Source organism: Nannospalax galili, unplaced genomic scaffold (genome assembly GCF_000622305.1).
Source record: "Nannospalax galili isolate Female #2095 unplaced genomic scaffold, S.galili_v1.0 scaffold445, whole genome shotgun sequence".
NCBI lineage: Eukaryota > Metazoa > Chordata > Mammalia > Rodentia > Spalacidae > Nannospalax > Nannospalax galili.
The window spans coordinates 2,527,486-2,555,213 of NW_008354184.1; the positions used below are offsets into that span (position 1 = coordinate 2,527,486).

The 27,728-nt window shown below is 53.5% G+C and overlaps 1 protein-coding gene across 2 annotated transcripts; it reads right to left on the minus strand.

The window, feature by feature from the left end:
- Nucleotides 1–239: 239 nt before the first annotated feature.
- Nucleotides 240–27,418, minus strand: Cyth4 (cytohesin 4). Of its 2 annotated transcripts, XM_017802768.1 has the most exons (14): nucleotides 27,255–27,418; nucleotides 20,107–20,189; nucleotides 18,776–18,840; nucleotides 17,433–17,499; nucleotides 15,950–16,068; nucleotides 14,720–14,800; nucleotides 13,313–13,425; nucleotides 11,159–11,307; nucleotides 7,041–7,152; nucleotides 3,960–4,036; nucleotides 3,320–3,391; nucleotides 2,729–2,883; nucleotides 1,754–1,822; nucleotides 240–1,442 (listed from the first exon to the last, which is right to left on the minus strand). In XM_017802768.1, exons 1-14 carry the CDS (start codon nucleotides 27,271–27,273, stop codon nucleotides 1,157–1,159), a joined length of 1,467 nt encoding a protein of 488 aa, XP_017658257.1. In that variant the 5' UTR covers nucleotides 27,274–27,418; the 3' UTR covers nucleotides 240–1,156. The 2 variants fall into 2 exon arrangements, with proteins under 2 accessions (XP_017658257.1, XP_029410966.1); XM_029555106.1 differs by lacking the exon at nucleotides 20,107–20,189.
- Nucleotides 27,419–27,728: the final 310 nt, after the last annotated feature.

Sequence of the window (27,728 nt, forward strand, 5' to 3'; positions counted from 1 at the left end):
TGGATGGAAAGTTCTTCTTTCCCTGGATATGGCAGAACTATCTCGGCCTTGCCCCTGCCCCCATTTCTTCCTCCAAGGAAGCCCCTGGGAAACTTCTATTCACTGTGGTACCCCCATTGTCCCAAAGATGAGGCTCTGGGGCCCTCTGAGTGTCCGCTTTTCTTGTCTGGGCAAAGGCTGAAGGGCCAGGAACAAGTCAGGGATAGAAGACACCATCATTGGAGGACAGAGCTCTGTCCACCAGTTGGATCATGAGCTTTATTCTTGCTTCTGAGTGTTAGAACAGAAAGCAAACCACTTCTCCCACTACTTTGGTGATGGGGATGAAGCTGAGGACCAGACAGGGGAGGGGACAAATTACACAGCCCCTGTGTGTATTTCCCCAAACCCCCAAATAGGGGCAGCTAAGGGGGGCTCACCTGACAAGAAAGTTCTTAATTATCCAGCAAGGGCTCCCTCTGCCAACGCCCTGGCTCCCAGATACTTGTACCCTTCTGAGTTGGGGGTCTCACCCCCTCCCATGGTGTTTCTCCCCCTGACCCTGTGGTAAATGTGCATATGTGTGTGTGTGGGGGGTAGGGACTGGGGAAAATGGGGGTAGAATGAGGGGTAGGGACTGGAAAGAATGAGAGCAGCCTGGTCACCCACTGTTCCCGCTGGGCACTTGGGCTGGCACGGGAAGCCCCATTTCTGACTGCACTGCTGAATTTTCCCCCAGGGGTTCCCCAGGCTGGAGAGAGGGTAACAAGTATTTTGGAGGAGCATCTCTGGGGGCAGAGCAGCCTACTGTGTATCAGAAGCTGGCTTTGCTCTGGCACAAGGCTGGAGTGTCTTGAGGTACTGGGACCCACTCTGTGGCTTCTCTTTACCATGGCTCTGATGGCCAAGTGTCCAGCGCAGGTGCCATGGCAGAGAGTCTGTCTAATGAGTTCTGCACCACTGGCTGGATTCCCACCACCTCCGGATAGCCCTCCTGGTAGGCACAGCCTGCAGAGTTCTCTCCTCATGGTGTTTTCATTGCAGCTCAGTCCTGTCTTCGTCAGTTGTTGCCACCGTCTTGAGGTTCTCCCTGGTTTCTCTCCTCATGTCGACACCCTTGGGAGTGGTACCTGAACCATTCTCCTCAGAACCTTCCAGCTTAGTCTGTCTGGGTCAGTTACCTAGTATCCCAGCTCCCTCTGACTTGCAGAGTCAGCAGGGCCAAGATGCTTCCTGTCCAAACTTTGTAGTTTTGCAAGAACCAGAGAAGGGGTGTGGTTTGGCAGAAGATACACAGGATATACATACTCAGAAATATGATCTGAGGCTTCCAGAGTCCACCAAGGTGCTGGGTGTGTGCTGATTTCTGCTCTGGCAGGGAGGGCCCAGCCCAGTGTGAGGGGGAAGGGACTTGCAGGGACACCTCTGAGCTGGAAGCTTCCAGGGATGCTGTGATCCTCCTGCTGGGGAGGGTGAGAGTGGGACATGCACGCAGGTGGTGGGCTCTGCACTGGCTCTGGTCACTGGTCTCTCTGCCTTTGACTGCAGTGGCCCAGGGCAGACTTTCCAGGCTCTTCCCCACAGTGGTGTCAGGAGCCTCCCTGAAAGCTCTGTGCCCTTGAAGTTCCGCATCCCCCACAACCAACTCAACGGGGGGAAGGGGAGGTTTGTGGGCAGGAACAGGTATAGCAGGGTGAGAGGTGTGTTTCCAGGTGTCAGAGGTCCCAGAAGGGCCTAGGACTGAGGGCTCCCAGTGCGGCCTCCAGAAACTCACTGCTTGCCAGCGATCTTCTTTTTCCTAGCAGCCAGCAGGTCGTAGAAGGGGACACGGGTGATGCTGGCCCTGGGGTAAGGAGAGGGGATACGATTTCAGGCCTTGGGGTTGGAGAGATGGCTCAATGGTTAAGAGCACTGATTGGTCTTGCAGAGGACCTGGGCTCAGTTCCCAGCACTTGCATGACAACTCACAACTGTCCATAACTCTGGTTTCAGATCTGTCACCCTCTTCTGACCTCCACACATTAGTACACTTGCACACATGCAGGCAAAACACTCATGCACATAAAATAAAAAATTTAAAAAGAGATTTCGGGGTTTGCTGGAAGGTGGGTTTTCTGGGTTTGTGATTCGGGGTATGTGACACCCAGGGAGGTGTCAACTTGCCCTGTTCAGGAGAAAGGCCAGGGGACCCCTACAGAGATGGATCCTTTGGTAGGCCCAGCAAGGGTGAGACCCCTACTCAAGGGGGTTGAGGGCCAAGCAGAGTCCCCGGGCTCCTTTCCAGCTCCTTCAGAGACTGAGGAGGTGCAGGGGAACCTATGGTGGAACAGCAGGCTCCTTCTTGGGCCCAGCTCTACCCTTCACTGCTGTGTGGCCCTGGGCAAGTCCCTGCTCTCTCTGAGCCTCTTTGAGACCTGAGTAAAAAGATCCTCTAAGTCCCTAGGACACAGACACAGTCCTTGCCTAGTTGTCATTTATATCTTCTGGCCAGCAGGCCTCCCACTGGCCTGTGTCTCCCCCGGCCGAACTCCTTGTGTGCACCATGTGCTGGGGGTCTCCCACTGAATCCTAAAGTTGGACTCTTCCTTCTGTGTTACCTGGGGCTTGACCCAGTGTCTGGTTCAAGGATATGCCCTCAGAAGGTTGCCAACAGGAAGGAGCCCCTTTATGGACAATGAAAGGCGATCCTAAAGAAGCAGGGCCTTCTGGAAGGTGACAGAAACTGTGGCAGGTCCCAGCAGCCGCTCACCTGATGGCCTCAATCCACTGGTCACGCTCCTCGGCGCTGGCAGCTGAGATGCGGTAGGACTGATGCTTGCCCTCCACCACCTTACCGTCCCCGTCCGTCTTGCATGCCTTTATCTTCTGGCCCCGGAAGCTCGGGCTGTACAGCTCCAGACAGAACTGGGGGTGGGGTGGGGGGGTTTGTGCCATGTGAAGGCAAGGCTGGGGGATAGGCAGGGATACTTCCCCATGGTTTTCAGGGGATATGTGTGATACTTGGGTAAGACCAGCACTCCCCCACACAGTGGCCCTGCAGGACATCTCCCTCCCAACAGGCCAGGGCAGAGGACAGTGAATGTCTACTATGGAACAGACTCCCTAAAATCCCATGTAACAGATGGGGAAAGCGAGGCTCAGGGAAGAGTCATGACTTCAGATCCCCAGCCAGTGTCCTAGTCAAGCTCTATGAAACAACTGAGATGTGACTTCCGTAACACTGACCATTCCAGATCCATGGCTCTAGGTGGACCCTACAGAGTGGCCGGACCTCCTGGGGAAAGGTCCTGCCCAGTTGCCTGCCCTCAGCTCTGCTAAGAATCCCCAGCCTGACTCGCACCGGCTTCTTGGGGTCGTCCACTTTCTGCACAGAGAGGTTCTCCAGTGGGATGATCCCCCGAGGCTCCTTGTCCTATGGGGAAGGAAAGAAGGTCAAAGGCAGGGAATGAATTTGGGGTTTCCCCTAAGCAGAGTCATGTGGGATTGCCTTCCCAGATTGCCTAGCCATAGAGGAGTGGGCATAGCATGAGAGCCCTGGCTGGGATTTGGGAACCCTAGCTTCTTTATTTTTTATTTTTTGAGACAGGGTCTTGCTGTGTAGCCCAGGCTGGCCTCGAACGTGCTAGGATCCTCCCACTTTTGCCTTCTGAGTGTTGGGATTATAGGCATGAACCACCATACTTAGCCCTCAGGAGCTCCATCTTTGAACAACAATTATTTTTTCAGTGCTGAGAATTGAACTCAAGGTCTCCTGCATGCTAGGCAAGTGTTCTACCACTGGGCTACAGCCCCAGCCCAGGAGACTCAACTTTAAGCTGGGACTTCTTGACCTTGTGCCTTGCCCAGCCCCTTCTCTTCTTCGCCCCTCAGTTCTTCCCATCTGTGAAATGGGAAGGGACAAGAACTGAATGCTCTAAAAGGGCCCCAAGCTTCCTTATGAAGGTGGTGGCCAGGGGGGCTAGGGCACGGGCGCTGCTCACAGTGGTGAACTCGAAGTAGTACAGGCAGTTGTCTGTGAGGATGAACCAGCGCCGCTTCCACGTCTTCACCCGGCCTCCTGAAAGAGGCCAGCAGTGTGGCAAGTCAGCCTTTTTCTCCATGAGCCACTGGGAGAGCCAATGTGCACTCTCCTGCTCCCCCAGCCCCCAACCCTCTCCCGCCCCCAGTGACTCCCAGTACCTCACTTCTCTTGAACTTCATCCAGGTTCCCAGAGATTAGAGGGTACTGGCCACCCTCACACCCCCACTCTGAGCCCACACCCTGACCCATGCTGCCTTTAGTGTATGTTTACGATGGTTATTATTGATAACCAACTTAACAGCATCTAGACTCATCTAGGAGACGAGCCTCTGGGTATGTCTATGAGGAGGTTTCTAGGTTGGGTTAATTGAGGTGGGAAACCCCACTTTAAATGTGGGCAGCACCATCCCATGGGCTGGAGTCCTGGACTGAAAAAGGAGAAAGCGAGCTGAGCACCAGCCTTCCTCACTGTCTGCTTCCTGCCTGTGGCCACAGTGTGACCAGCCGCCTCATGCTCTTACTGCTGCCTCCCCACCATGATGGAGTACATCCTCAAACTGAGCCAAAACAAGCCTTTCTTTTTTTATATTTCATTTATTTATTTATTTTATGGGTATGAGTGTATTGCCTGCATGTATGTGAGTGCACCTGTGTCGTGCAACACCGTGGAGATCAGAAGAGGGCTTCGGATTCCCCTGGACCCGGAGTTAAGGACGGTTTGTAGCCGCCGTGTGGGTGCTGGGAATTGAAGCCAGATCCTCTGCAAGAGCAGTCAGTGCTCTTAACCACTGAGCCATCTCTCCAGGCCCCAAAGCTTTCCTTTCTTAAGTTGCTTTTGTGAGGTATTTTGTCACAGTAAGGAGAAAAGTAACTCATAGAGCATCCTGGTTTTGATTTGCCAGGCCTGGTTCTAGAAGACTGAGAAAATGCTAACTTGTGAATCCCTGTGACTACCCAGGAGGAGGGGGCCCCAGTAACCTCATTTGACAGATGAGGAAACTGAGGTGGGGGAAAAGTGAAGTCATGTGCCTCTGGTCTTGTGATGCAGCTGATGTTCAAACTCCAGTGTCCTCACCCGGGAGCCAACACCCTTGGGCATGTTAGTACGTGATAGCTAGTGTTCTCATAGTCACTATCCCTACTGAGGCTGAAGACCTGGGTGTGAGCTCAGCACCATCAGGCTCTGAGGTCCCTCTGTTGCCTAGCTTTGTACTTGGAGCTCCCCTGGGGCTGACAGCAAATATCTGGGGGAATGTAGGAGGCCCAGAGGCCAGTAAGAGGAGAGGGTGGAGTGTGTTGACAGATGGAGGGCTCCGTGGGCATCTGGGTATGAGCGGGGCTGGCACAGTCTGAGCACAAAGTGGGTAATGGAGAATGCCTGAGCCAAGGCCCTTGCTCCAATATGAGGTGTCTTCCCTCACCTGCCTTGGAAGACCATGGTCCCTAGCTGGCTGGTTCTGCTGCAGAGGCTCCCGGGCATGTGTGTGGATGAGGCAGGGATGGCTGTTCCCCTCACCCAGTGCAGTATCCACCCCTGCACCTACCACTTTGACTCTTTCCCTAAGCCACATCATCTCTATCACTCCCTCCTCCTACTTCAAGGACAGCCAGCCTTCTGTTGTCCTAAATTTGGCACTTGTTGGGAGATTGCCCTGACCTTGCTGAGTCTTGGCTTCCTGAGAACCACCACCCAAAGGCTAGGCTGTTCAGAGGACCAGCATCTCACCCATACTTAGTAGGTCCTGAACAGATGGTAATCAGCCAAGACTTCTGTCCCCATCTTTCTGGGAGAGAAATGAAATTACCCATGGATCCTCTATCTCCCACCTGTCTTCTTATAATCAGCCCTCCCCTGCTCTCTGCATTCCCAAGACTGATGGGTAGGTAGATGAATGGGTGGATGGGTAGGGTATTTATGTATATGGGTAGATGAATAGATGGATGAATGGATGAGTGGGTTGTGGGTAGGTAGGTGAATAAGTGTGTGGGTGAATGGATGGGTGGGTGAATAGATGGGTGGGTGGGTGGATGGGTGGGTGAATGGATAGATGGGTGGATAGATGAGTGTATGGACAAATGGATGGGTAGGTGGATAGATGAGTAGATGAATGGATGGGCAGATGGATAGATGAGTGAGTAGATGGATAGGTAGATGAATGGATAGATGCATGGATGGATAGGTAGGTGGATGGGTAGAGGGGTGGATGAGTGGATGGATGGTTAGATAGATGGAGAGATAGGTGGATGGGTAGATGGAGGGATAGGTAGATGTATATAGATGTATAGATGGAGAGTTTATGTAGATGGGTAGATGGAGGGATAGGTAGATGTATATAGATGTATAGATGGAGAGTTTATGTAGATGGGTAGATGGAGGGATAGGTAGATGTATATAGATGTATAGATGGAGAGTTTATGTAGATGGGTAGATGGAGGGATAGGTAGATGTATATAGATGTATAGATGGAGAGTTTATGTAGATGGGTAGATGGAGGGATAGGTAGATGTATATAGATGTATAGATGGAGAGTTTATGTAGATGGGTAGATGGAGGGATAGGTAGATGTATGGATGGATAGGTAGGTGGATGGGTAGAGGGGGGGATGAGTGGATGGATGGTTAGATAGATGGAGAGATAGGTGGATGGGTAGATGGAGGGATAGGTAGATGTATATAGATGTATAGATGGAGAGTTTATGTAGGTGGGTAGATGGAGGATAGGTAGATGGATAGGTAGATGTATGGATGGATAGGTAGGTGTAAGGGGTAGAGGGATGGATGGGTGGATGGTTAGATGGATGGATGGATAGGTAGGTAGATGGGTAGATGGAGGGACAGATAGATATATGGATGGATAGGTGGGTATATGGGTAGATGAATGGATGGGTGGGTGGTGGAAAGGGCAGGCAGGCTGTTGTGCTAGAGATCGGGAGACTGGGGCTGTGCTGATCCACTCCTGAGGCTTCTGGTAAGTGTATGTGCATGTATCATCCATGTGTCCACACGTGTGCAGGTAAGTGTGTATGCATTTGGGTCTCACCCAGTTTGAGCAGCCAGCCCTCGCGGTCAGGGTTGAAGAAGGTGTGGGTGAGGTCACTGCCATCTTCCTCGGGGATGGAGAAGGGCTCACTCTTAATGCTGTCGAAGAGGTTCTGCCGAGAGGAGGGAGAAAGGCCTGGCTGAGTCTATGAAATATGGAGCCTGGACCACCGGGCCTGGTGACGTTGGACAGGTAACCCCCCTCCTGGCAAACCCTCTCCTGGGCCATTCATTCTTGGTGAAACCCTTCCCTGTCACCTCAGGTGTGCTGGTGCTCCCCTCCTATGCTGAGCCTCGCCACACGCCACACCCACACCTGGTGTCCCCTCCTCTGTGTGAATGGGTGTCTTGGATGTACACATGGACATGCACACATGCACACCCATCCACTCTGGGCACAGCAACTGGAACAGAGACCTCCACGGGCAGTGGCCACAGTGGGAGGGGCCCCTCTTCTCCTTAGGTGGGCAGTAGAATCTTCTAGATGACACACACTGGGGTGGGGATAGAGAGCCCTCAGGAAGGAGGGAATCTGCCACTCCAGGCTAATAGGTCCAGCAGAAGGACTGACCCCCAAGGCAAGATCCTGACCATGGTGCTCCATGGTCCCCTCCCACCAGCCCTGTCTAAAATGAGTTCTGGAGACAGGGATTGGGGTGTGGAGGGTCCTCAAGAGTTGACTTTAGTTCTCCATGGATGACCTTCTGGTAGAAAGAGCTACTGAAATACTCTGGAAGGTAAACCCTGGAAGCTGATGAACTCTTTGTCAGGGGAGGCGGGCAAGCCAGAGCTGAGCCCCTGTCCCAGGGCAAAATGTAGGTATGGATGCGGATCCTCCTGAGTATTTCTAATCTCCTGCAGTGAAGGGCTCCACCAATCACAAAGCTAGACTTGTAAGTGCCCAGGGAAATGCTTTAAACTTTGGTGGCCACTTGCTACACAATGCTGTCTAAGGCGGTTCAACATTTTCCTATGGTGTCTGGATTTACTGTGATGTTTTCTTGGGATTTTAGACCAGGATTTCATCAGTCTCGCTCAACTCCCTTGCAGTTCTAGAGATGCTGTCTGCTGCTGGTTTACCATCCTGTCCTTTTGACTAGGGGTCCCCAAAGGGCACAGGCCAGAAGCTGGTGTTTCTGGGTTGGATGGGGTGCACATTATGTATGTCCCTGCACTCACTCTGTCTTGTGTGGGGTGGGGGTGGAGAAAAGCAGGGACCAGCTTCTCTGTTGGGGACCCCAGCTTCACCCTGGGAATCCCCAGGTGGTTTGGCTGATAGAACAAGGGCCTGGGACTGGAAGGTTGCAGCAGTCGCTATCAGCCCAGACAAGTACTTGGGAGGCTCACAGAAATTGTGGGGGTGCAGAAAGGGCCTGAGCCGCCACTAAACCCACAGGAGAACCTGGAAGCTTCTGTAGTTGCAGCTCGTACATACTACCCCACAGAGAAAGAGCTCAGTGTGCCCACACTTCCTGTGTCTCGAAAACACCCTGCCGGCTTTGTCACCAAGCCACTGGGTGTGGCCATCCAGGGCTGAGTAAGTAAGTATACAGCATGGGCTGCCCTTCCTGTGGTTCTGTGGCCCTGTTCCAGGGATCCCTACTTCTTTCCCTAGGTTTCTCAGTCAGTTGGTACCCTCTTCTACCCTCAGGCTCCAGGATGAGACAGTGACCTCATTTGGCTCACCAGAGCCTTGCATCTTACTGGCTACAGTGACTAGTTTAGGGAGAGACACATGACCCAAGCTTGTCAATAGGCCTATTCCTGGCTTTTAATTTCAAGGGCTGAAAAGCTAGAAGCCTGGAGTTACCTGGCATCTCTAGAGTAGCTTGAGTCTAAGCCTATATCCAGTGTGTCTGTCAGGCTTGCTGAGACTTGCATCCAGAGCATGGAGCCCTGAGGTCACTGAGCACCTAGATCTATCCTTGCCTGAAGTCAACAGACTGTAGGCAAAGGGATCCCTGATCTACTTAGTGATGCTGGTTGAGGTTCTTGGAGCCAGAAGTGGCAGGAGGGTAGGGTGTGGAGAAAGAGGGGAGAAGGAGGCATCAAGATTAACATAGGATGGGCCAGCAAGATGGCTCAGAGGATAAGATACTTGCTGCCAAGGCTAATGACCTGAGTTCGATTCCTGGGATCCCCATGGTAGAAGGAGAGAACCGATTCCCATAAGCTGTCCTCTGACCTTCACACAGGTACTGTGGCTCGTGTATGTACCTCCCTCTCCCCACACCACACTAATAAATGTTTTTTACAAAGCAAAGACAAACATATGAGAGAAGAAGCTGTTGGCATAGACTGGGAACCATTCTGACTGTGGCTTCAGGTAACAAAACAGAGCGTGTGCGAGAAAAGCCCCCAAATCTCTAAATGCACGAAAAGGCGGCACCATGTGAATGACACACTCTCAGCGCTGTCCTTTCTCTCTAGTCCACTTCCATTCTCAAAAGAGCCTTTTTCTTCCTGAATAAACTGCCTCTATCACTTGGTGTGCTGCTGGGCCAGTTCTCCGTTCTGGGACAGAAGAACCTAGATGCCTCAGAGGGTGCTGTCTGGACCAAGTTCCATGCCTGCAACACCAGGAGACAGCTGACAGCCAGGAAGCGTGACCAAGCCCTGGCTTGGGTGCCCCCTATCTCACCCTCTGGTCTCAGCATCAGTAGGGCTCTGGAGTTCAACAGAAGCTTGAGCTAGAACTCAGTTATCATAAACATGAGGCCCCTCGCTAGTATGTCCCATGGTGCCCTGTGTCCTTAGCTGGACCTGTTCTAGGGGGATGCAGTATAAGCCTGGAGGGCCTACAACTGTCCAGGACATGGCATGCTGTGACAGAGAGGCTGGGACAATGGCCCAGAGGGTGTCGGCTAAACATACCTAGCCAGTGGATGAGAGATGTGGGCCTGACCAGAGCTCCAGGCAGCTCTGAGGCCTTGCTTCTAGAGTGGCTCCTGCGTGACAGATGTCCAAGGACCCAGGCAGCCGTGGACTAAGGGGAGGCATTACTCAACTCTGAGGAGGTTAGATTCAGTTCAGGCTTTGGAGGCAGGGGGCCTACTGTGTGCTGATCTCGGTGGGGGTGGGGGCATGTATCTGCTCACCTATCTGCTGGCTCCGATCAGGGTGGGGGCAAACCAAGGTGTGCCTGGGTGTTTCTAGTCCTTGAACCATGGGACTGTTTGCTCACCGGGTCCTGCATCTGCCCCCTTGTATTTGTAAACATCTCATGGCTCTGCGTTGTTCCTGAGGCTGGCCTTCAGCACCCAGATACTTCTGGTTACACCTGTCCCTACTACAGCCAGAGGTACTGGCCACTTTCTCCTTCCCAGACAGATGCTGCTTCCTCCTTCTGAAATGCCCTTCTTTTCCAGAGAGACTCTTATCCAGCTGTCAAAGTCCAGTTCAGAAGTCACCTCCTCTGGGAGGTTTCCAGGATGGCACCTGCCCTCCCAAGATGGCAGTAGCACCTATCTGGAGGGAAGGGCCCAGCACTAGTGTGGGCGACAGCCCTGATCCAGGAATGTAATTCACATGCAGAGCACCCTCCTCATGACCCTGGGCTTGGTCTAGTCAGGACCTGTGTAGTCATCTCTGGGTCTCTGTGCCAAGGACAGGGCCTGGTATAGTGTAGCGTGGATGGGGGTGTTAGATGAGGGGACAGGAGGCTTGGGACCTGCTTGACTGTGGAGCTAGTGGCAGCTTATGGAAGACCTGCTTCCTCCCTCTGAGGACTAGAGCTGAGATTATCACCTGTAACTCATAGAGAAGCCAGATTCTGAGCTCATGAGGCCCCACTCCCATTTATGGGGTGCTGAAGATGGACCCTAGGAACTCTACAAGCCTTTGAGCCACACCCCTGGCCTTTAGCACCCATTAGGGATAGTGTGAATTTCCCAAAGGTCTAAATCTGGAGGACTAAACCTGTGGTCCACCTCTGGACACCCTTGCTTTGAGGGGGCCTGCCAAGGGTACCCACTTATGACAGTTCATCTCAGAACAGTGGCCAGCCTGGCAGGCAGACCTTCATCCCTGTGGCATGTGCTGTATCTCAGAGGGACTCTGGGGCAGCCATCTAAGGGTAAGTCCCCCAGGGAGCCTGCAGGGCAGCGGCACATCTCTCACCCGCAGTTGCTCCTCTGGCAGGTCGCTGCCATCGTTGATGCCTCGGTTCATGGACACGAAGCGCTCAAAGGGTGGCCTGTCCCGGACGTTGGGGTTATGCAGGCCTGTGTTGAGCATGATGACGGAGAAGGACAGCACGTAGCAGGTGTCTGCGGAGCCAGACAGCAGTCACAGCCCTGGCCTGGAACACCGTCCCCCTTGCCCCGGTCCTCTCAAAGCCCTGAAGGTATATCCTGCCCCTGGCTGGATATGCCACGACATTCAAGGCCCAGTCTCTGTTCCTGTTCTCCCTGGCTCCCAGCTCCAGAAACTTCAGCTAAGGTTTCTGCTCCCCGCCCCACAACCCCCCACTGCGGCTGTGCCCTCCTTCCCTTTTAAATCTTGCTTGCCTTCAGCTGCTGCCCTCCCAGGCCCGCCCACTCTGTTCTCTGCCTCCTGGGAACTGGAGCTCATTGTTAGCCGCCCCTTTAGTTAGTAGCTTGTTCTAGAACTGCCTGGTAACCTGGCCGCCTCTGTGGGTGCCTGCTCCATTGTGCAGACCTGTGCATGGGTGTCGGGGAATGTGGCTGCCTCTCTGGGTCTTTTGGGGATCCAGAACCCGACAAGGCCAGTTCCAGCCCTTGACCTTCAGCCTCCCCATATGTAGCTTTCAGAGACTGACCCTGGAGTAGCTAATATTACAGAAAGTGATGCCTCTTCCTCCTACCACAGCAGCCAGTGCTGCTACTGTTCCCACCCCTTCCCTATACCTGGGACACAGGGTGCTGTCTCACCTCCATCTTACAGGTGAGAAACTGAGGCACAAGGAGTTTGGGTCACATGCTCCAGGTCGCATAAAGATAAACTGATCAAACCTGGTGCTTTGAAAATACCTTCCAGGAGCTCTTAACCACTGAGAGATGGCTCAGTAGTTAAGAACACTGGCTGCTTTTGCAGAGGACCTGGGTTCAATTCTCAGTACCTACATGACAGCTAACAACTGTCTGTAACTCCAGTTCCAGGGGAATCCCTCTTCTGACCTCTGAGGGCATTGCACAACATGGTTGAACTTACATATGTACAGACAATACATTCATACACATAAAAAATTAGAAATAATAGATAAAAATTTTATAAACTACTGAAAATGCCTATTTATCTTTCTATCTATTTATAATCTATCTATCTATCTATCTATCATCTATCATCTATCTATCTGTCATCTATTTGAGACAGGGTCTTACATACAACTCAGGCTGACCTTCAACAGGCAATGATTCTCCTGCTTCAGCCTCCCAAATGCTGGGGCTACAGATGTGTGCCACCATGCCTGGCTTCCTACTAATGTTTATTGAGCAGTGTAGTGTTCTGGGTTCTGGGGGTCATGGGTGAACAGATCTGATGTGCTCTCCACCCCTGTGGGGGTGTGTAGGTGTGTGAAAGCCAACACCAGTTCACAGGTCATGGCTGAGTGCCCGTTCAAGGGTCACAGTTGAGCCAGGCAAGTGCTGTAGGTGATTTTTGTCTCTGCTCTGAGTGGTGGCATGACTAGGGACAAGTTACTTCCTCCCTTAGAGTCTGGATCTGTGCTTCCCAAGGGATAATACATTGCTAACAAGCTCACAGACTTGATACAGGGACTCGATGACCCTGACAAGAGGGTCCAGTGGCCTTGCACGTGGAAAGTACCGGGCACACAGGAATGCTTCATGACCTGAATCAGCTACTGTTGCTCTGGTAACTCTAGAGCCAGAGGTGGCCATGGCAAGTTGACTGTGGTAGTCCCTCCTTGTTCCCTTGGAGACAGGGCTAAGGGCTGAGCCTTGTGGATCAGCTTCTATGTCTTTGCCCCCATGTATCAATCCCAGGCTGCTGCTTGTATCTGAGCCCTTGTTCAAATGGAACCTCCTACCAGAATGCATTTACTTCCTGGAGAACTCCTACTCACCCTTTAAAGCCTTATTCAGACCTTACTTTCTCTGAGAAGCCATCTTGGACATACTGACTCCTCTACCCTTTCCCCGTCATCCCCTTTCCCTCTCCCTGATCCATGCCTGAGGCAGCTCTGCCAGGCACCTTGCAGAGGCATGCCCTGGAGTTAGTGCTGGGTGAGGGCTCAGAAGGATCTGGGCTCCCAAGGTAGGGATGTGTGGGGAGGTGAAAGGGGTTTGTCACCTGTGGACCGGAAGACGCCTGGGTTGCAGAGGCAGTAGCGAGCAGCGAAGGTCTCCATCATGCGGTCAATCTTCTGGGCCTCACCAGGCAGCCGGAAGCTCCACAGGAACTGCCTGGGGAGACAGAGCCAAGTCAGCCAAGTGGGTGGGGCTCTTGGTGGGTCCCAGGCAATGCTCTGCCCCTGTCCCTGTGAACAGGAGAACCCGACCTCCTAAACCCACAAGATGGGACAAGTGGGGTTCAGATGTACAAGTGCCAAGCCCACGGGCACAGGAGGATCCTGGAAGTTTCTTATGGAATACTGGATATGGGACCCTGGTTCAGGCCCTGTCCTGGTTGGGCCTCCCTGTCTTGGGATCTAAACTGCCCTCTAGGTCTAGAAGCTCCTGACTTTCTCAGTGTCAGTTAAATTCTCTTGTCTCCTGCAGGGCACTTGAACTGCTCAGTGAAAGCTTGTTGCATGAGTGAGCGAGTGAGTGGAGATTCTGAAGCCCTTCATCTGGGAAGTCCATACTGCTTGGATGGTGGTGACCTCTTTCTGCCTTGCAAACTCTTCCTCACCCTTCAAAGCTCAGATCAGTTGCCCCTTAGCTTGCTAAGACTTAAAGCTGACCCACAGCAGCAAGGCCTACTGCGGGCATTCCCCATTTAGTCCTCTAGCCCTCTGAATTTGGTACTGTTATTATTTCCATTTCATAGATAAGGAAATAGAGGCATAAGGAATTTCTTTCCTTCTGTCCTTCCTTCCTTCTTCCTTTCCTTTTCTGTTTTGTTTTGTTTTGTTTGTTTTTAGTCAGAGTAGCCCAGGTTGGCCTGGAGCCTACATGTAGCCCAAGCTGGCCTGGAGTTCACAGCAATCCCCCTGCTTCAGTCTCCCAAATGCTGGGATCATAGGCATGAACCACCAGGCCCAACTATCTTGTTTGTACCTCATCCAGGGTCACACAGAGAGCGAGTGGAAGAACTGGGGTTTGGAGTGGGTGCTCTGGTTTTGGGGTAAATAGTGGTAACCCAGAAACCATACTACATCCATCAATATGAAAATACAAGCAGCAATCATAGTATCAGAATCAAAAAGTCACAAGCCACAGCAACTGTGATCACATCGAACTACATAGAAGAATAAACAGGACAGAGTCCAGAGTGTGATAGAGAGGCAGGATCAGGTTCTCAGATGGCTGAGAGGAAGGATAGCTGTGATCATTTCACACCTTAGTAACTGCAGTAGAGCAGAAGTGCAGCCTGAGATATCCCCTCCCACGGCTCAACTCAGCAGGGTGGGACTCTCCTGTTAAGCTTGCTCTTGGCTTCTTCCTCTGCACAGCCCTTGGTTGGGAGGAAATGACCCCTCTCCCACAACCACCTCCATCCCGCCACCCCACTGTGTCTCCTGCCTGGACCATTCACCTGAGGGCCTGGACGAGGTTGAGGTTGGCAAACTCGTGGCAGTCCACAAAGGCCTGCAGGACCTGCAGATTGATGGGGTTCCTGTGGAGCGGTGAGAGAGAGGGAGGGACACACGTGAGGACTTGCTGGCATTCTTCTGGAGGGGAGGGGAGAGATGACAGCCTAGTCTAGTCATACCCTGGGGCACAATTCTGTCACACACACACACACACAGACACACAGACACACAGACACACAGACACACACACACACACACACACAGACACACAGACACACAGACACACACACACACACACACACACACACACACACCCGCAGAACCCTATCTGCTCACCAGCCCTGGGCCTTCCCTGGCTTTGGACCTCCCAGTTCCAAGTCTAGTTCTTCCTTGGTCACTTCTTGCCTGGTGGCCCTACTCCAGCCACTGGGCATCCCCAGGCCCCGGTTTCCTCATTAGCAGTAGGAAGACAAACAGGCCTTTCCATTTCTTCCTTCTCCCCAGCTCTCAGGTCAGTAACCTGCACTCCAGCTCGCTTGACAAGAGGAACATGTTCCTGGGGCAGTGTGGAAGAAGGGCAGGCGACTCACCTGGCCAGCTCTACCCTGTCCCCTACAGCCCATCCCATTCACAAAGCCAGAGGGCACTCCCAGACACTCCTCAGTCTAGAGCATCCTATGGATCCTCCTACTTCGTTCTCTACTCCTTCCTCACTCCCTTCCTCCTGCTGTGTGTGGATCAGCTTCTGTCCCAGGACCTTTGCACTTGCTGTTCTCGCTGCCTCTAATGTGCTTGCCCCAGATGTACACTAGCCCCTCCTCACCCCCACACTGACTGAAAGCAGAGCTTCAGCTCAGGGTCTTCAGCAACTTGGTCCCCTTTCTGCTTTCTTTGTACCTGACAGAGCTTGCTTTCTGTCCCACTTCTGAGCAGAAAGTGCCAGTCCCAGAAGACGAGAATTTTGACTGTTTCATAAAGCCAGGACTTGGAAGAGCGCCTGGAGCACAGTAGGCATTAACGACATTACTGAATGAGTGAATGAATGAATGAATGAATGTGCTGGAGCCTGGGGTGAGTGATCACCTCCTTAGTGAATGAATGGATGAATGTGCCAGAACATGGGGCGAGTGGTCATCTCCTAAAGTCCTAAACATGATGGCTTTCCCAACATCCTTCACTCTGATCCATGCCATTCCCCCACTTCCTGCTCTCTGAGGTCCAGCTGCACTTACTTCTCCCCCAGGTAGGTGCCAATGGCTGTCTTGTTGAGGCCTTCACCCTTGTACAGGAACTGGGCAATGTCCTGGACGTTAGGGGTTAGCAGCTTGTGATCAGTGAGATACTGGATGCCCTGGAGGGGGACACGGAGTCCATGAACAGCCCCCACAGCAGCAGACCCCAGGTGGAGGAGGGGGACCTGGTATTCTGACTTGGCACAGTCTGTTCGAGGATGTTGTCCCCTCCTTAACAGAAGCTGCCTTTGAGAGGTGGTGAACTTCCTGTCATTGGAGGCGTGCTAAGAGAACCGAGTGCCTGCAATGAGCCAAGTTCACACCAGGTGTTCCCCAGCAGCCCCTGCAGCCTGCCAGTGCTTTGATTATACACTCTGGTGATTCGGGGCCTTCATAATTCTAAGAGACAGTGATTCAGTCTCTCCATTTGTTCCCTTAAAACTCATTATTTCAAAGACTTTCATTTCATCACACTAGCAATCTATGCCCATTGTATGGAAGTTAGACAAATCATCTAAATCAGGGAGGAGGAGACTGCTCAGCCCCCCCGCTGCCCCCCCATGAGGGAGCTAGCTTCCTCAGCAGTGACCTTCACTCTTTCCCCCGCCCGCTGCCACCCTGAAGCCAGCTTTGCTCATCTGACAGGCTCATGAGCAGCTCTCCTTATGACCCAGGCATAAGAAATCATCTCTTGATTTGAGGGAGGTCATGGGCTGGTCACTGGTGTTCTGGGTCCTTGAGTCCCTGCTGCTCCTGGGCAAAAAGTTGCTGGAAGTGGGTGGCAGGCTGTGGAGGTTCTGGGGTAGGGGGGCAGGGTGAAGGTGCTGGGGATCTTGTGGGCAGAGCTGGGAGCATATGTGTGAGTGTATGTGAGTGTGAGTAGGGTGGGGCAGGTGAGGGGGGCAGAGGGTTAGAGCCTGTGGCCATGACAGGCACGTGACCCTGACCTGTGTTGGGGACTGCAGTCTTGGCCAGAGCTGGGAGCTCCCTATGCCTACTTGGAGCCTTGCCTTAGTGCAGTGTGTGACTTCTTTCTGTGGCTGTCCCTGCTGTCGAGGGAGTCATGGCTACCCCGAAGAGTGAGCAGCTCCAGGATGGGTCATCTGCAGCCCAGGCCTAGAAGACATGTCCGGGGACAGAGCCCAAGATCTATGGCCTCACTGTCCAAAACTCTATTTTGGAGGATGTATAACCAGAGTGGAGAAGAGATGGGTTCAAGTGGCGGTACTTCACAGCCTCCCCGTCCTTCTGTCCTTTCATGCCACCTTGAGCCTGGGGCTACAGTGCTACAGAGTAGACAGAGCCTAGTCCCACCTGGAGACAGGATGCAAACTTGACCCTTGTAGGGGCCTCAGCTTCCTCCTGTTAGGTGGGCTGTCAGGTGAGCTGTGAAGGCACCTGGAAGGAAACCTCTTCTCCTGGCTACATGGCTGTGCACCTTGATGGGGTCCATGCTCCCTCCCCTGGCTGCCCAATTGCTCACCTTGGTGGGGTCCATGTTGAACTTCTTGCGCCCAATACACATCTCCTTCTCCTTCTGTGCCATCCGGCTGTGGACAGGGGCATCCATGTCAGCATGACAGTTCTGAACCCCATGGTCCCCAACAGCCTCCAGAGGCTCTTGTCAGAAGAGCCTTGGGGCTCCATGGGGGTCCCTAGCCTCTGCTTGGGACCACCTGGGAGAGGAAGCGAGGAGCAGGGTTGAGGGGTGGGGTCTGGCTTCTCCCCTGGGCTGGAAGCTGAACACTGGGCAGAACTCATGGGGGCGGTGCAGAGGGTCTGGGCATGATGGAACTGATGACAGCGCAGGCCCCAGAGGTGGCTCCTGGGCATAAGTCCAGCTCCACTCTCCAGGTCATGCCAGTCAAGGTGAGTCCTTTCATCATACCAGGACTCAGCTTCCCTCTCTCTAAAAGTCATTTGCCTCCTGCAGGGTGGAGAGGCTGAGTGGTGGGAGATGCTCCTGGGAGTAACCGTCTATGGCTGAGGCTAGGATGTGGAGACCTGCAGGTGTGCATGTGCTCTCATGCACACATGGTGTCCACATGTATGGACAGGTGGAAGTCTAGGAAGCACAGCAGGTTCCTGGGTCCCCTGTGTTGTGTAGTTGTGTCCTAGAGCCCCAGCAGGCATGTCTAGACTGTAGCCTGTGGGTTGCATATAGCTGTGTTTGACCCCAGAAGGCTAAGAATGGGGTCCAAAACAGAACTGAAACCTACTTAAAATATTGAGGTTTTTTTTTGTTGTTGTTGTTGTTGTCGTTTGGTCATTGTTGCATGGTTGAGTATGAACTTTGTAAATGAGATATTGTTATGTCATTTCACAATGGCAAAAGGCTGGACATGACTAGGGACCTCAGGGAGGTGGGTATGGGAACCTAACCTCCTTACACGTAAATGGAGAAACTGAAGTCCAGTGAGGAGCCTGTCTAATCTGCACTAGGGCAGAGAACAAGCAGGAGTCTTCCTGTGCAAGGGAGGATGGATGTGGGCAGAGGACACCTCCAAGTGGTGGATGGGGTGAGATGGGCCAGCAAGCCAATCCAGGCCAGACTTCTGGTCCCTGGAGTCCCAGGGCTCCTTTGCCCATTCAGTCCTAGCTGTCCCTGGCTAGTAATGTACAGGGTATGGCTGTGGGAAGCTGGGTGAGGGCTGAGAGAATGGGAGTCTCTTGGGAGTCAGTGGGGAGAGGTCCAGATGGGTTTGGATTGGGCTGTGGGCAGCATGTGCCTGCCTCCTGCTCCTCTTCTCCCTGGGTCCTGCTACCTTCCACAGCATCGAGTGGGGCATGCCCAGGAACCAGCTTCCAGGAGACCTGGCCCCTCACCTCTCCTCGGCGATCTCGAAGCAGTCAATCTGGGCAAATACATCTGCGATCTCATCCTTCAGCTTCTATAGATAGAGGGACAGATGGACAAACAGATAGATATAGGCACAGGTCAGCCTGGAGGTAAGACCCACAGGAGCCCAGGATATCCCCACAGCTCCCCATCTACCTATGGGCCAGACATCTCTCTCCTGTCTCCCCTCAGCCTCCTTCTTCCCCTCCTTATGCCTCCTACCCTCAAAGTTTGAACTCACTGCCTCTGCCTGCCTTTGTCTCAGGGGTGGGACACCCTAAGCCCCCACCACTGGCCCAACCCTATTTCTAGCGCTCTCTCTCTCTCTCTCTCTCTCTCTCTCTCTCTCTTTTCCACCCCCCCCTGCAGCCAGGATGTCTCCTGCCCTCTGGGTTTGCCCTGAGGGGCAGGGTAGGAAGCTTCTGCCCCCAGGGACCTTGGCTGTGCCACTGGGTGACTTCACCATAATCACAAGGGAGACTCCCTGGTAGGTGTCAACTGACACCTGGGTGTGCTGGCTAAGGGCCTGGGGTCCAATGGTGAGTAAGGCAGCCCCAGGCTCCACTTTCATGGGGATCCCCATAATCTGGGGATGTTGGAATCGTGGGTGGCCATGGGGGGAGGGGAGTGATCATGCAGAAAATGACCACAGCAGTGGTAGAGAAGGATCGGGCACAGGTACTCAATAGGATACCAGAGTGAAAGCTTTCAGGTGGCTCATCAGGTGGATCAGCTGTGTGGTGTGTGTGTGTGTGTGTGTGTGTGTGTGTGTGTGTGTGTGTGTGGGCGGGGACGACTCAGTGATGGTAGACAGGGAGGCCAAGGGAGCCTGGAGAAGGAGGCAGAGCCCTGCCTGGCACTAAAAAGGAGGAAGAGCCACGAGTTGAGCTGGGAGGAGCCCCAGGCAGAGGGAATAGTGTGTGTGAAGGCTTGGAGGCAGAACTGTTTGAGGAGTGAATCAGGGCCTTTTCTAAAGATCGCTGAGAAGCAGGGTAGGGAACAGATAAGAAACTGACTTGTGAGCTGTCAGAGCTGAGCCCAGGGCAGGTGTGACCTTGGCTAAGCGGTCTACATTCAGGAAGAGGAGAGGGCCAGTGCAGGCCTGCACTTGCTGAGCTGCTGTGGGCTGGCTGCCGAGCTGCTGTGGGCAGTCCCTAGGAGCTTAAACTACTTCCTACATCGGAGATGGGGATCGGCTTGGCCCAGGGCTGTGTTGTGGGGCCTGGGTTGAGGAGAGAGGGGTCTATGAGTGCGCGCGTCTATGAGTGTAAATGTGGGTCTATGTGGTCTGTGAGCGTATGAGCCTGCGTGGGCGCACCTGGATGTCCTCCAGCAGTTGCTTGCGGTGCCACTTGATCTGTTGCAGCTCCTCAGCCTCCCTGCTGCTCAGCTCCGCTGAGTCTAGAAAGAGAAGAGGCTTTGCTTGGCCTCCCAGGGCTTCTTCCCCAGGAAATCTAGGGTTGCTTCTGGTACCACTGGGGCCTGGCTGGCTGCCACGGAGAGACCTTCAGGGACCACCCTGTCAGGAGCAGCCCCACTTCTCCATCTTGATCCTTCCACTCCCTGAATAGAGATTCCCTATTGGCCAGAGTGGGGTCATGTGGCCACACCTAGCTGCAAGGAAAGCTGGTAAAGAAGCTTTTAGTAGGATGGTCATGGTGGCCTGCCTTTGTAAGAAAGGGAGATTGGATTTGGGGGGACACTTTGTAGTCCTTGCCCCCAGATACTGTGGCTCAGAGAGGAGCGATGACCTGGCTAAAGTCCCACAGGGACAAAGCCACCAAGTGAGCTGGGGCCCTGAACTGGGCTGGCTCCAATCTTGTGGCATCCCACCTGTGGTGGAAACAGTGAAGCCTGTGGTGCCGGCCTTCTGCACAGGTGAGAAGCTGACTCCACACCAGGACACTGCCAACCCTTCCACCTACCACACTCTAGTCAGAATCCCCACAGAGCCAGGCAAGCAGTTCACACCTATAATCCTAGCTCTCAGGAGGCTGAGGCAGGTGGATTAACATGACTGGCTCAGGGTGGGGCTCAGTAGCAGAGTGTCTGCCTAGCATGCTGTAAGTCCTGGGCTCTGTCCCCAGCTGTATAAAAGGAACAGAATAGATGATTTACTGGTCTTTGCCAAAGTAAAGGTTCCTATGGATGCCACTGGTCTTCCAGAGAACTCGTGGCTCAGCATCAGTCTCCACTGCTGGTTGGTGGGACATTGAGGGGGGCAGCAACCTCCTCCAAGCCTACCTGCTGGTGACCCCTGAGGCTCTGTGCCCACCCAGCCCCCTGTAAGCCTGCCTGTGCCTCCTTCCCACGTATGTTCCCATCTCCCTCTGCCCTTCTGCTTGACCTTGACGTCAGCCGGTCACTGCTGCCAGGAACACTGGGGGAACCCTCCATTATTGCTCCACAGGAAGTGGTCAGTCAGGTGGTCAGGCCTTCCCTCACGGCAGTCTTTCTAGAAAGGCCTGGAGAGCCATAGCTGCTCTTTTGTGGCTGTAGTTTGCTTTTAATTTGTTTTTTGAGACAGGGCATTGACCATGTAGCCTAGGCTGACCTCAAATGCGTGGCTGGAGTGGACTTGTGTTCAGACAGCCTCAGACGGCACCACTTGTTGTCTACAAGACACGTAGGACTGCATGCAATCAAGACCTTCAGGGCCTGCTGAGCAATGGAGTTAGCAGCCTGGTGGTAGTAGCTGAGGGGTCCCTTGCTTGAGTGACCTCTTGAGGACACATGGCACCCCTCCTCATTGGGCATCATTGGGGCAACTGGCTGCATGGTTCCTTAAGCAGAAGTGGGGGCTGATGGCTCCTTGGGACTTTCTGTCCTTGCAAGGCAAAGGCCCTGTTCCCAGAGGCCCAGACAAGGATAAGAAGCAAGTCTCACTAAAGTCTAAGCTGTGAACACTTGCTACATACTAGCAGTCCCATGTAAATGGAGTTCCTTAGCCCCCACAGCTCTTTACAGGAGATATCTGTTCAATTTGACCACAGAGGTTAAGAAAGGGGAGGTGATGGGTCTGGAGAGAAGGCTCACTGGTTAAGAGCACTAACTGCTCTTGCAGAGGACCTGGGTTTGATTCCCAGCACCTACACAGTGGCTATCAACCATCTGTAACTCCAGTTCCAGGGATCTGATGCCTTCTTCTGACCTCCATAGGCATTGCATGACACAGGTGCACTTACACACACGCAGGCAATACACTCATCCACATAAAATAAAAACAATAAATAAAATATTTTAAAAAAGAAAAGGGAGGTGGCATACCACAGGTCACACCCTCAGGAAAGGCAGTGTGGGAGCTGACACCCAAGGCTCCCCCAGAGAGAGGCAGACTCTGTGCTTGTGTGCATGCATGCATATGTGTGTGTACATGTATATGGGGGAGTGTGTGTGTGTATGTGTCTATGTGTGGAGGCCGGAGGTCAATGTTGTATCTTCTTCCACCACTTTCTACCTTACTTTTCTGTCTGTTTTTTACTATGTAACTGGCTGGCCTGGAACTCTCTATGTAGACAAGACTAGCCTTGAACTCACAGAGAGCCGCCTGCCTCTGCTTCCCAAGTGCTGGGATTAAAGGCGCCACCATGCCTGGTCCTCACCTGGCTTTTTAAATGTGTGTGCTGCTGCAGATCAAATTCAGGCCCTCCTGTTCCTGCAGCAAGTATTTTGCTGACAGACATTTTCCCGGCCCTAAGACAAAGATTCTTAAGGGGGGGCATGTAAAGAATGAGGGTGTGGAATCATGTGTGCAGACTCCTTTCAGGGACATGGCAGGAAGGCATTGCTGTGGACTGGTACTCTGGGTTCCTCCCTCAGAATGGGGTGGGGCTGAGTCCTGTCTGTGGGTAAACCCCATCCTTTTGGTTAACCTTGCAGGGTGATCAGACTTGCTGGCTGGCCCTCCTTGTCCTGCTGGCTGGGCTGGGAGCCCCTATTGGAGGAGGCCACAAGTGGTTCACTAGGCCTTAACTGAGGTGGTATGGCTTCCATGTTTATGTAACAGGCTGGCTGGCTATATGGGCTGACCACCCCCAACCTGTCTCTCCCTCCTCACTGGCCTAAGTCAGTCTCAATCTCTCTCTCTCTCTCTCTCTCTCTCTCTCTCTCTCTCTCTCTCTCTCTCTCTCTCTCTCCTCTCTCTGCCCTAGTTCCTTCTCTGAGCTCTGGTCTGTTATTGTTCCCCCCATACCCCAGTTTCCCAGTCAGTGTCCTAAGTAAACTCCTAGAACTCCCTCTCCCAGGCCTCTTCCTGAGCTCCTGAACTCCAGGGTCCCCTCCCCTCAGCACCCAGACACTAACTCCCTCTCACTCTTACAGTCCTGCTGTCTTCCTTCTGTCTCCACAGCCCCCACATCATCCCCACTGTCCTCTTGCTTGCAGTAGAAGCTGGACTTTGCAGTGTCATCCTACATCCCTGTGTGCTGCTGCCAATGCAGTGTCCTGGGTGTCCCACTGTCCTGGGGACAAAGACTTCAGAGTGTCTGTGCCCTCACCTTCCTCTCACGTGGCAGCTCCAGCCTTCCCCAGGTCTGAGCTCTGCTTGGCCTCCTGGAAGCCCTTTCTCTGTGCCATGGGCTTTTGCACATGCTATTTCATGTGCCTTGATGCCCTTCCTTCTCTCCCTGGCTGCTACCACTCACCCTAGATGCCTTTCGGCATTGCCTCTGGGCACTGTCCCCTGCCCTACCTCCTTCCCAGTCCCTAATAGGCAGTGGATGGGCTGATTAAGGACTGGGCAGCACTGCTGGCTGAGGGCCCACTGTGTGCCAGCGCCAAGTGCTCCTGGCTCCTCTCTGAGTGCCCACTGTGTGTCAGTTTTATGTACTTCTGGCTCTCTGAGCACCCACTGTGTGCCAGCCTATGTGCTTCTGCTCCTCCTGTCTTGGACCCCCATGGCTCTGAGGAAGGTATTTCTAACCTCCTCCTGCAGGTGATGTTCTTGGGGTTCAGAGAAGATAAGTGACCTGTTAGTCAACACAGATGGACAGTGGTGGAGCTTGGACTTGCACTCTGCCCACTTGGGACCTGAGCCTACCTTGTGAAGCTAGGAATCCCATGAAAATTGTCAAAAACCCAGGGCATTAGGGCTGGAGAGATGGCTCAGCAGTTAAGAGCGCTGGCTGCTCTTGCAGAGGACCCAGGTTTGGTTCCCAGCACCTACATGGCAGCTAACAACCTTCTGTAACTCCAGTTCCGGGGTATCTAATGCCCTCCTCTGACCTCTGTGGGCATTACGTTCATGTGGTGCACTTACATACATGCAGACAAAACACTTATACACATAAAAATAAATTAATAAAAACAACCAAAAAACCTCCTGGGTTTTCTGACTTGAGGGCTGACCACAGCAGCATGAAACAATGAAGACACAGAATGGGGCTTGAGTCAGGACTTCCTCGACCCTCCAAGCCAGCATAGAGCTGGGGAAACTGAGGCACGGGGGTGGTTGGAAATAGACGGGGTTTCCCGGAGAGTGGATGATGCAGGGACAGTGAGGTGTGGCCTGCACCTTATCTTCCCAAGTGCTCTCAGTATCTTTGGTAGCAAGGGTACTTAGGAACCCTCTGAGCACACTTTCCCTTTCTGCCCAAGCCCTGTCCCCAGTGGGTACAGTTGGCCAAGTGCATATGAACCCAGGAAACAGCCCCATGGCCCCTGATCTGCTGTCCTAACACAGGGCAAGTGTGCCGCAAGGAGCCTCTGACTCTTCATTAGGCTGCTTTCAAAAAGAGAAGCTTTCTCTCCATTTCAGAGCTCAGGACCCGAAGTCAGAGGGCAATGAAGGCACTGACAGAGAGGGGCCACCTCTGATGTCACCTGCTGAGGGTGAATTTCAGGCACTGGTGTGGGCTCCTGGTAGAGGCAGTTTCAAGACAATACAAACATTGGAAACATCTGGTCAACTGCGCTCCTAGGCTGTGAGCACCTGGTTTTCTCTGCAATGCTCCTCTTGGGGTGCTCTTCCCAAAGGTGCTCCTCTCTCAGCCTCCCCTCACCTTTGACTCCTGCTCTGTCCACCCATGGGGTTCCTACACTATGGCCAGTGAGTGCCCAGTGCCCAGTGCCCACTGCCCTGTAGCCACCCCTCCCAGCTCCTTGCCACTTCCCCCTCCCCGTTCCTCTTTCCCATTGTATTTTTAGTGCTTATACCCAGCTTCCAGAACAGCTGGCCCCACTTCCCCTTTCCAGGTGGAGGTGGCGCCGTGGGGCACAGAGGCTCTGGAAGGGTGCTGGGTCCTGCAGGGCAGACACCACCCACCATGGCGCTGCACAGCGGCAAGCACAGAGTGCAGCTTCCTCCCCCTGGTGTCTATTTTTAAACCACCCGGCCTCCCTCATCCTCTCACCACTGGCCCCTTCAGGCAGGGCTTTCTTGCCCTGGGTGCTCACCTTCCTGAAGGCCGTGTGTGTGTGTGTGTGTGTGTGTGTGTGTGTGTGTGTGTGTGTGTATGTATGTATGTACACGCTTGCCTGGTGGCACAGGCACATGGGCAGGAGGTGGGAAGCAGCTTGGAGGTGGAGCGGGGAGCATTGGTCATTGTTCCATCCATAATCAAGGTGAGGAAACTGAGGCCTGTTGCAGGAAGAGACTCAAACCTGGTACCGATCTTTGCAGGGGCAGTTCATGAGGACAAAGGGCCAGCCATTCACAGATGATGCATTTGAGGGTCTCTGGTCACTGAACACTCCTGGGGTAACTCCAGGAAGTTCCTCCCAGTGCCCCCTTTGCTCCCCTGTTTGTGTCAGAGGTGGTTGTGACCAGGTGTGAGTTAGAATGCCAAAGAGTGTGTTTCCTCTCCGCTCACCCAATACCCTGGAGCAGCAGCTCCCCTGGACACCAGCCCATGGCTTTGTTCCTGTATTTTGAAGCCCACCACCGGGCTGTTTATACAACGAATGAATGAATGAATGAATGAATGAATGAAAAGACAAACCAGTTCACAGAGACCCCAAATCTCCCACAGACTGTCATACTGTCCCCTGTCCATCCCTCTCCCCCCCAGACCAGCCCAAGGCATGCAGAGACGAGCCTTCCCTCCTCCAGACCTCTGCAGCATCTGGCCAAGCTAGCCTTCTAGGCCTCTCCTTGCTGGGCTCCTTGTTGTCCATGTGACCTAAGCCAGCCAGTCCTCATCCTCAGTTTCCCCCTGGGAGCTTCAGTTTCCTCATCTGTCCCAGAGGCTAACTGTCCTGTGACCCCACTATGTTAGGACCCTAACAAGCAAAGTGACAGTAGACAATCAAGCCTGGGGGAAGGGAGGGAGACTTGTGTCTGCCTTGCTCTCATCCCTCAGAGTGACCTACCTGCCTGTCCTGGGTCTCCACTTGGCCTCTTTTTGGCCCAAAACCCCAGCCTTGTCACCCAATCTCTGCAGGATGGAGTCACTTGCTTCTCCTGCAACCCCAAAGCCCAGAGACATGAGGCAGAGGCTGGGCCAGGGATAGCCTTGGGCAGGGTGGATGGAGATGCTGGCCCTGCTGAGTGGCCTCTAATATATGACATTGCTGACACAACTTCCTGTGTCCTATCCGTAAATGGGCCAGTGGGTTTCTGTGTTCCTAGGACCCCAAGGCACCATCTCTGGGGGATGCCCAGCAGCAGTGGGTGGGGCCAGGCTGCTCAAAGTTAGGTTTCATTTAGAGAAAAATGCTACTCTAGACTAAGTCTAAGTCACCTGGACCTGGGGATTCAGACAGTCACTATTGGCCCTCATGTTCTAGAACTCCAAGGAAACATTTGGAGGCCGGGGGTTAGGGGGCTAGGCTTCTTTCCCAGCCTTTCCCTCTGCAACCCAGAACCACACCTATCTCCTGTACCAACTTTGCAACCTCCTTCTCTGTCCCCAGGCCTAACTCCCTGGCTACTGGGGAGTGCCTATCAGGGCCGTGCTGCTGGTACTGCAGGTACTGCTTCCCCAGGAAGTGTACCCAGATCTCCCCCAAAGGCCACCAGACCTCAAGAGCAGAAAAAGTGTTGCAAGGCCCAGACAGGCATCACCAGCAGCATAAGGTGTTTAGAAATGGGTCTCCCCAGCTCCTGAGTCTTTACGGAGCCTCTTTCTTCTGGACGCTCTTCCTCAGATCCCCTAGGAACCCCCTCTTCCTTCAGGTCTGTGCTCAGCTTGTGCCCTCAAGGCCTCCCACCCACCCTCTCTCCTCTCCCTGTCCAGCTGTCTTCTACTTCACCCCACTTGTCACTGGCTCACCAGCACCATTATGTCCTGCTTACCATCTGTCCCCTTGCTAGAGCTGAGCTCAGGAGGCCAAGAACAGTGACCACTTTGGTCCCAGAGCCCAACCTGGCTTGGCTCCCACCTCAGTACACAATGTTTGATGTTTGGGGCTGGTGGCTGAAACCGGTCACACACATCTCTGTGCCTCTGAGGGCCCCGCAAGGCGGCCACTGCTTCCCCATTCTGCGGGAGGGGACACTGAGGCCCCGGCTGGGCCCCAGATGCTTACCTGGGTGACACAGGTCCATTCTGAAGCCCTGGGGGAAGGTTGCCCAGCTGATTGTCTTGGCAGCACAGCTGCTGCCTCAGTGGGTGACTGCCAGGGCCAGTCACAGGGCCTTCCTGTGTGCCCCGCCCCAGACCCTGTGGGAGGAAGTCAGCCTTGTCCGCAGGGGTCTGTGCGCAGGCTCCTGACACAGCATACTTCCTAAAATCAGCTGAGTTCTGCAGGCCAGCACCCTGGTGTCTGGGTGCTAGGAATGTAGCACAGCAAGAGGAAGACAGAAAGACAGAAAGACAGAACCCTGGGCATGCACATGTGCAGCCACAGGGCAGGAAAACCACCGAAGGCGGGACCTTCTAGGAGGAGCACAGGCTTTTATCCAGAAACCTCCCCATACATTCTGCCTCACAAGTTTTCTTTCTTCAGCTCTCATTTGAGAAAAGGCTAATTCAGTGCTGGGCAGGGCTTTTTTTCCTGTCT

What these genes read in the sequence shown, in the direction of transcription:
- Cyth4 (XM_017802768.1), bottom strand. An exon ending in AACTGCTGGAGGACATCCAG is followed by an intron (nt 18,841 to 20,106) that starts GTGCGCCCACGC and finishes CTCTATCTATAG; the next exon opens with AAGCTGAAGGATGAGATCGC. An exon ending in TTCGAGATCGCCGAGGAGAG is followed by an intron (nt 17,500 to 18,775) that starts GTGAGGGGCCAG and finishes CCCTGTCCACAG; the next exon opens with CCGGATGGCACAGAAGGAGA.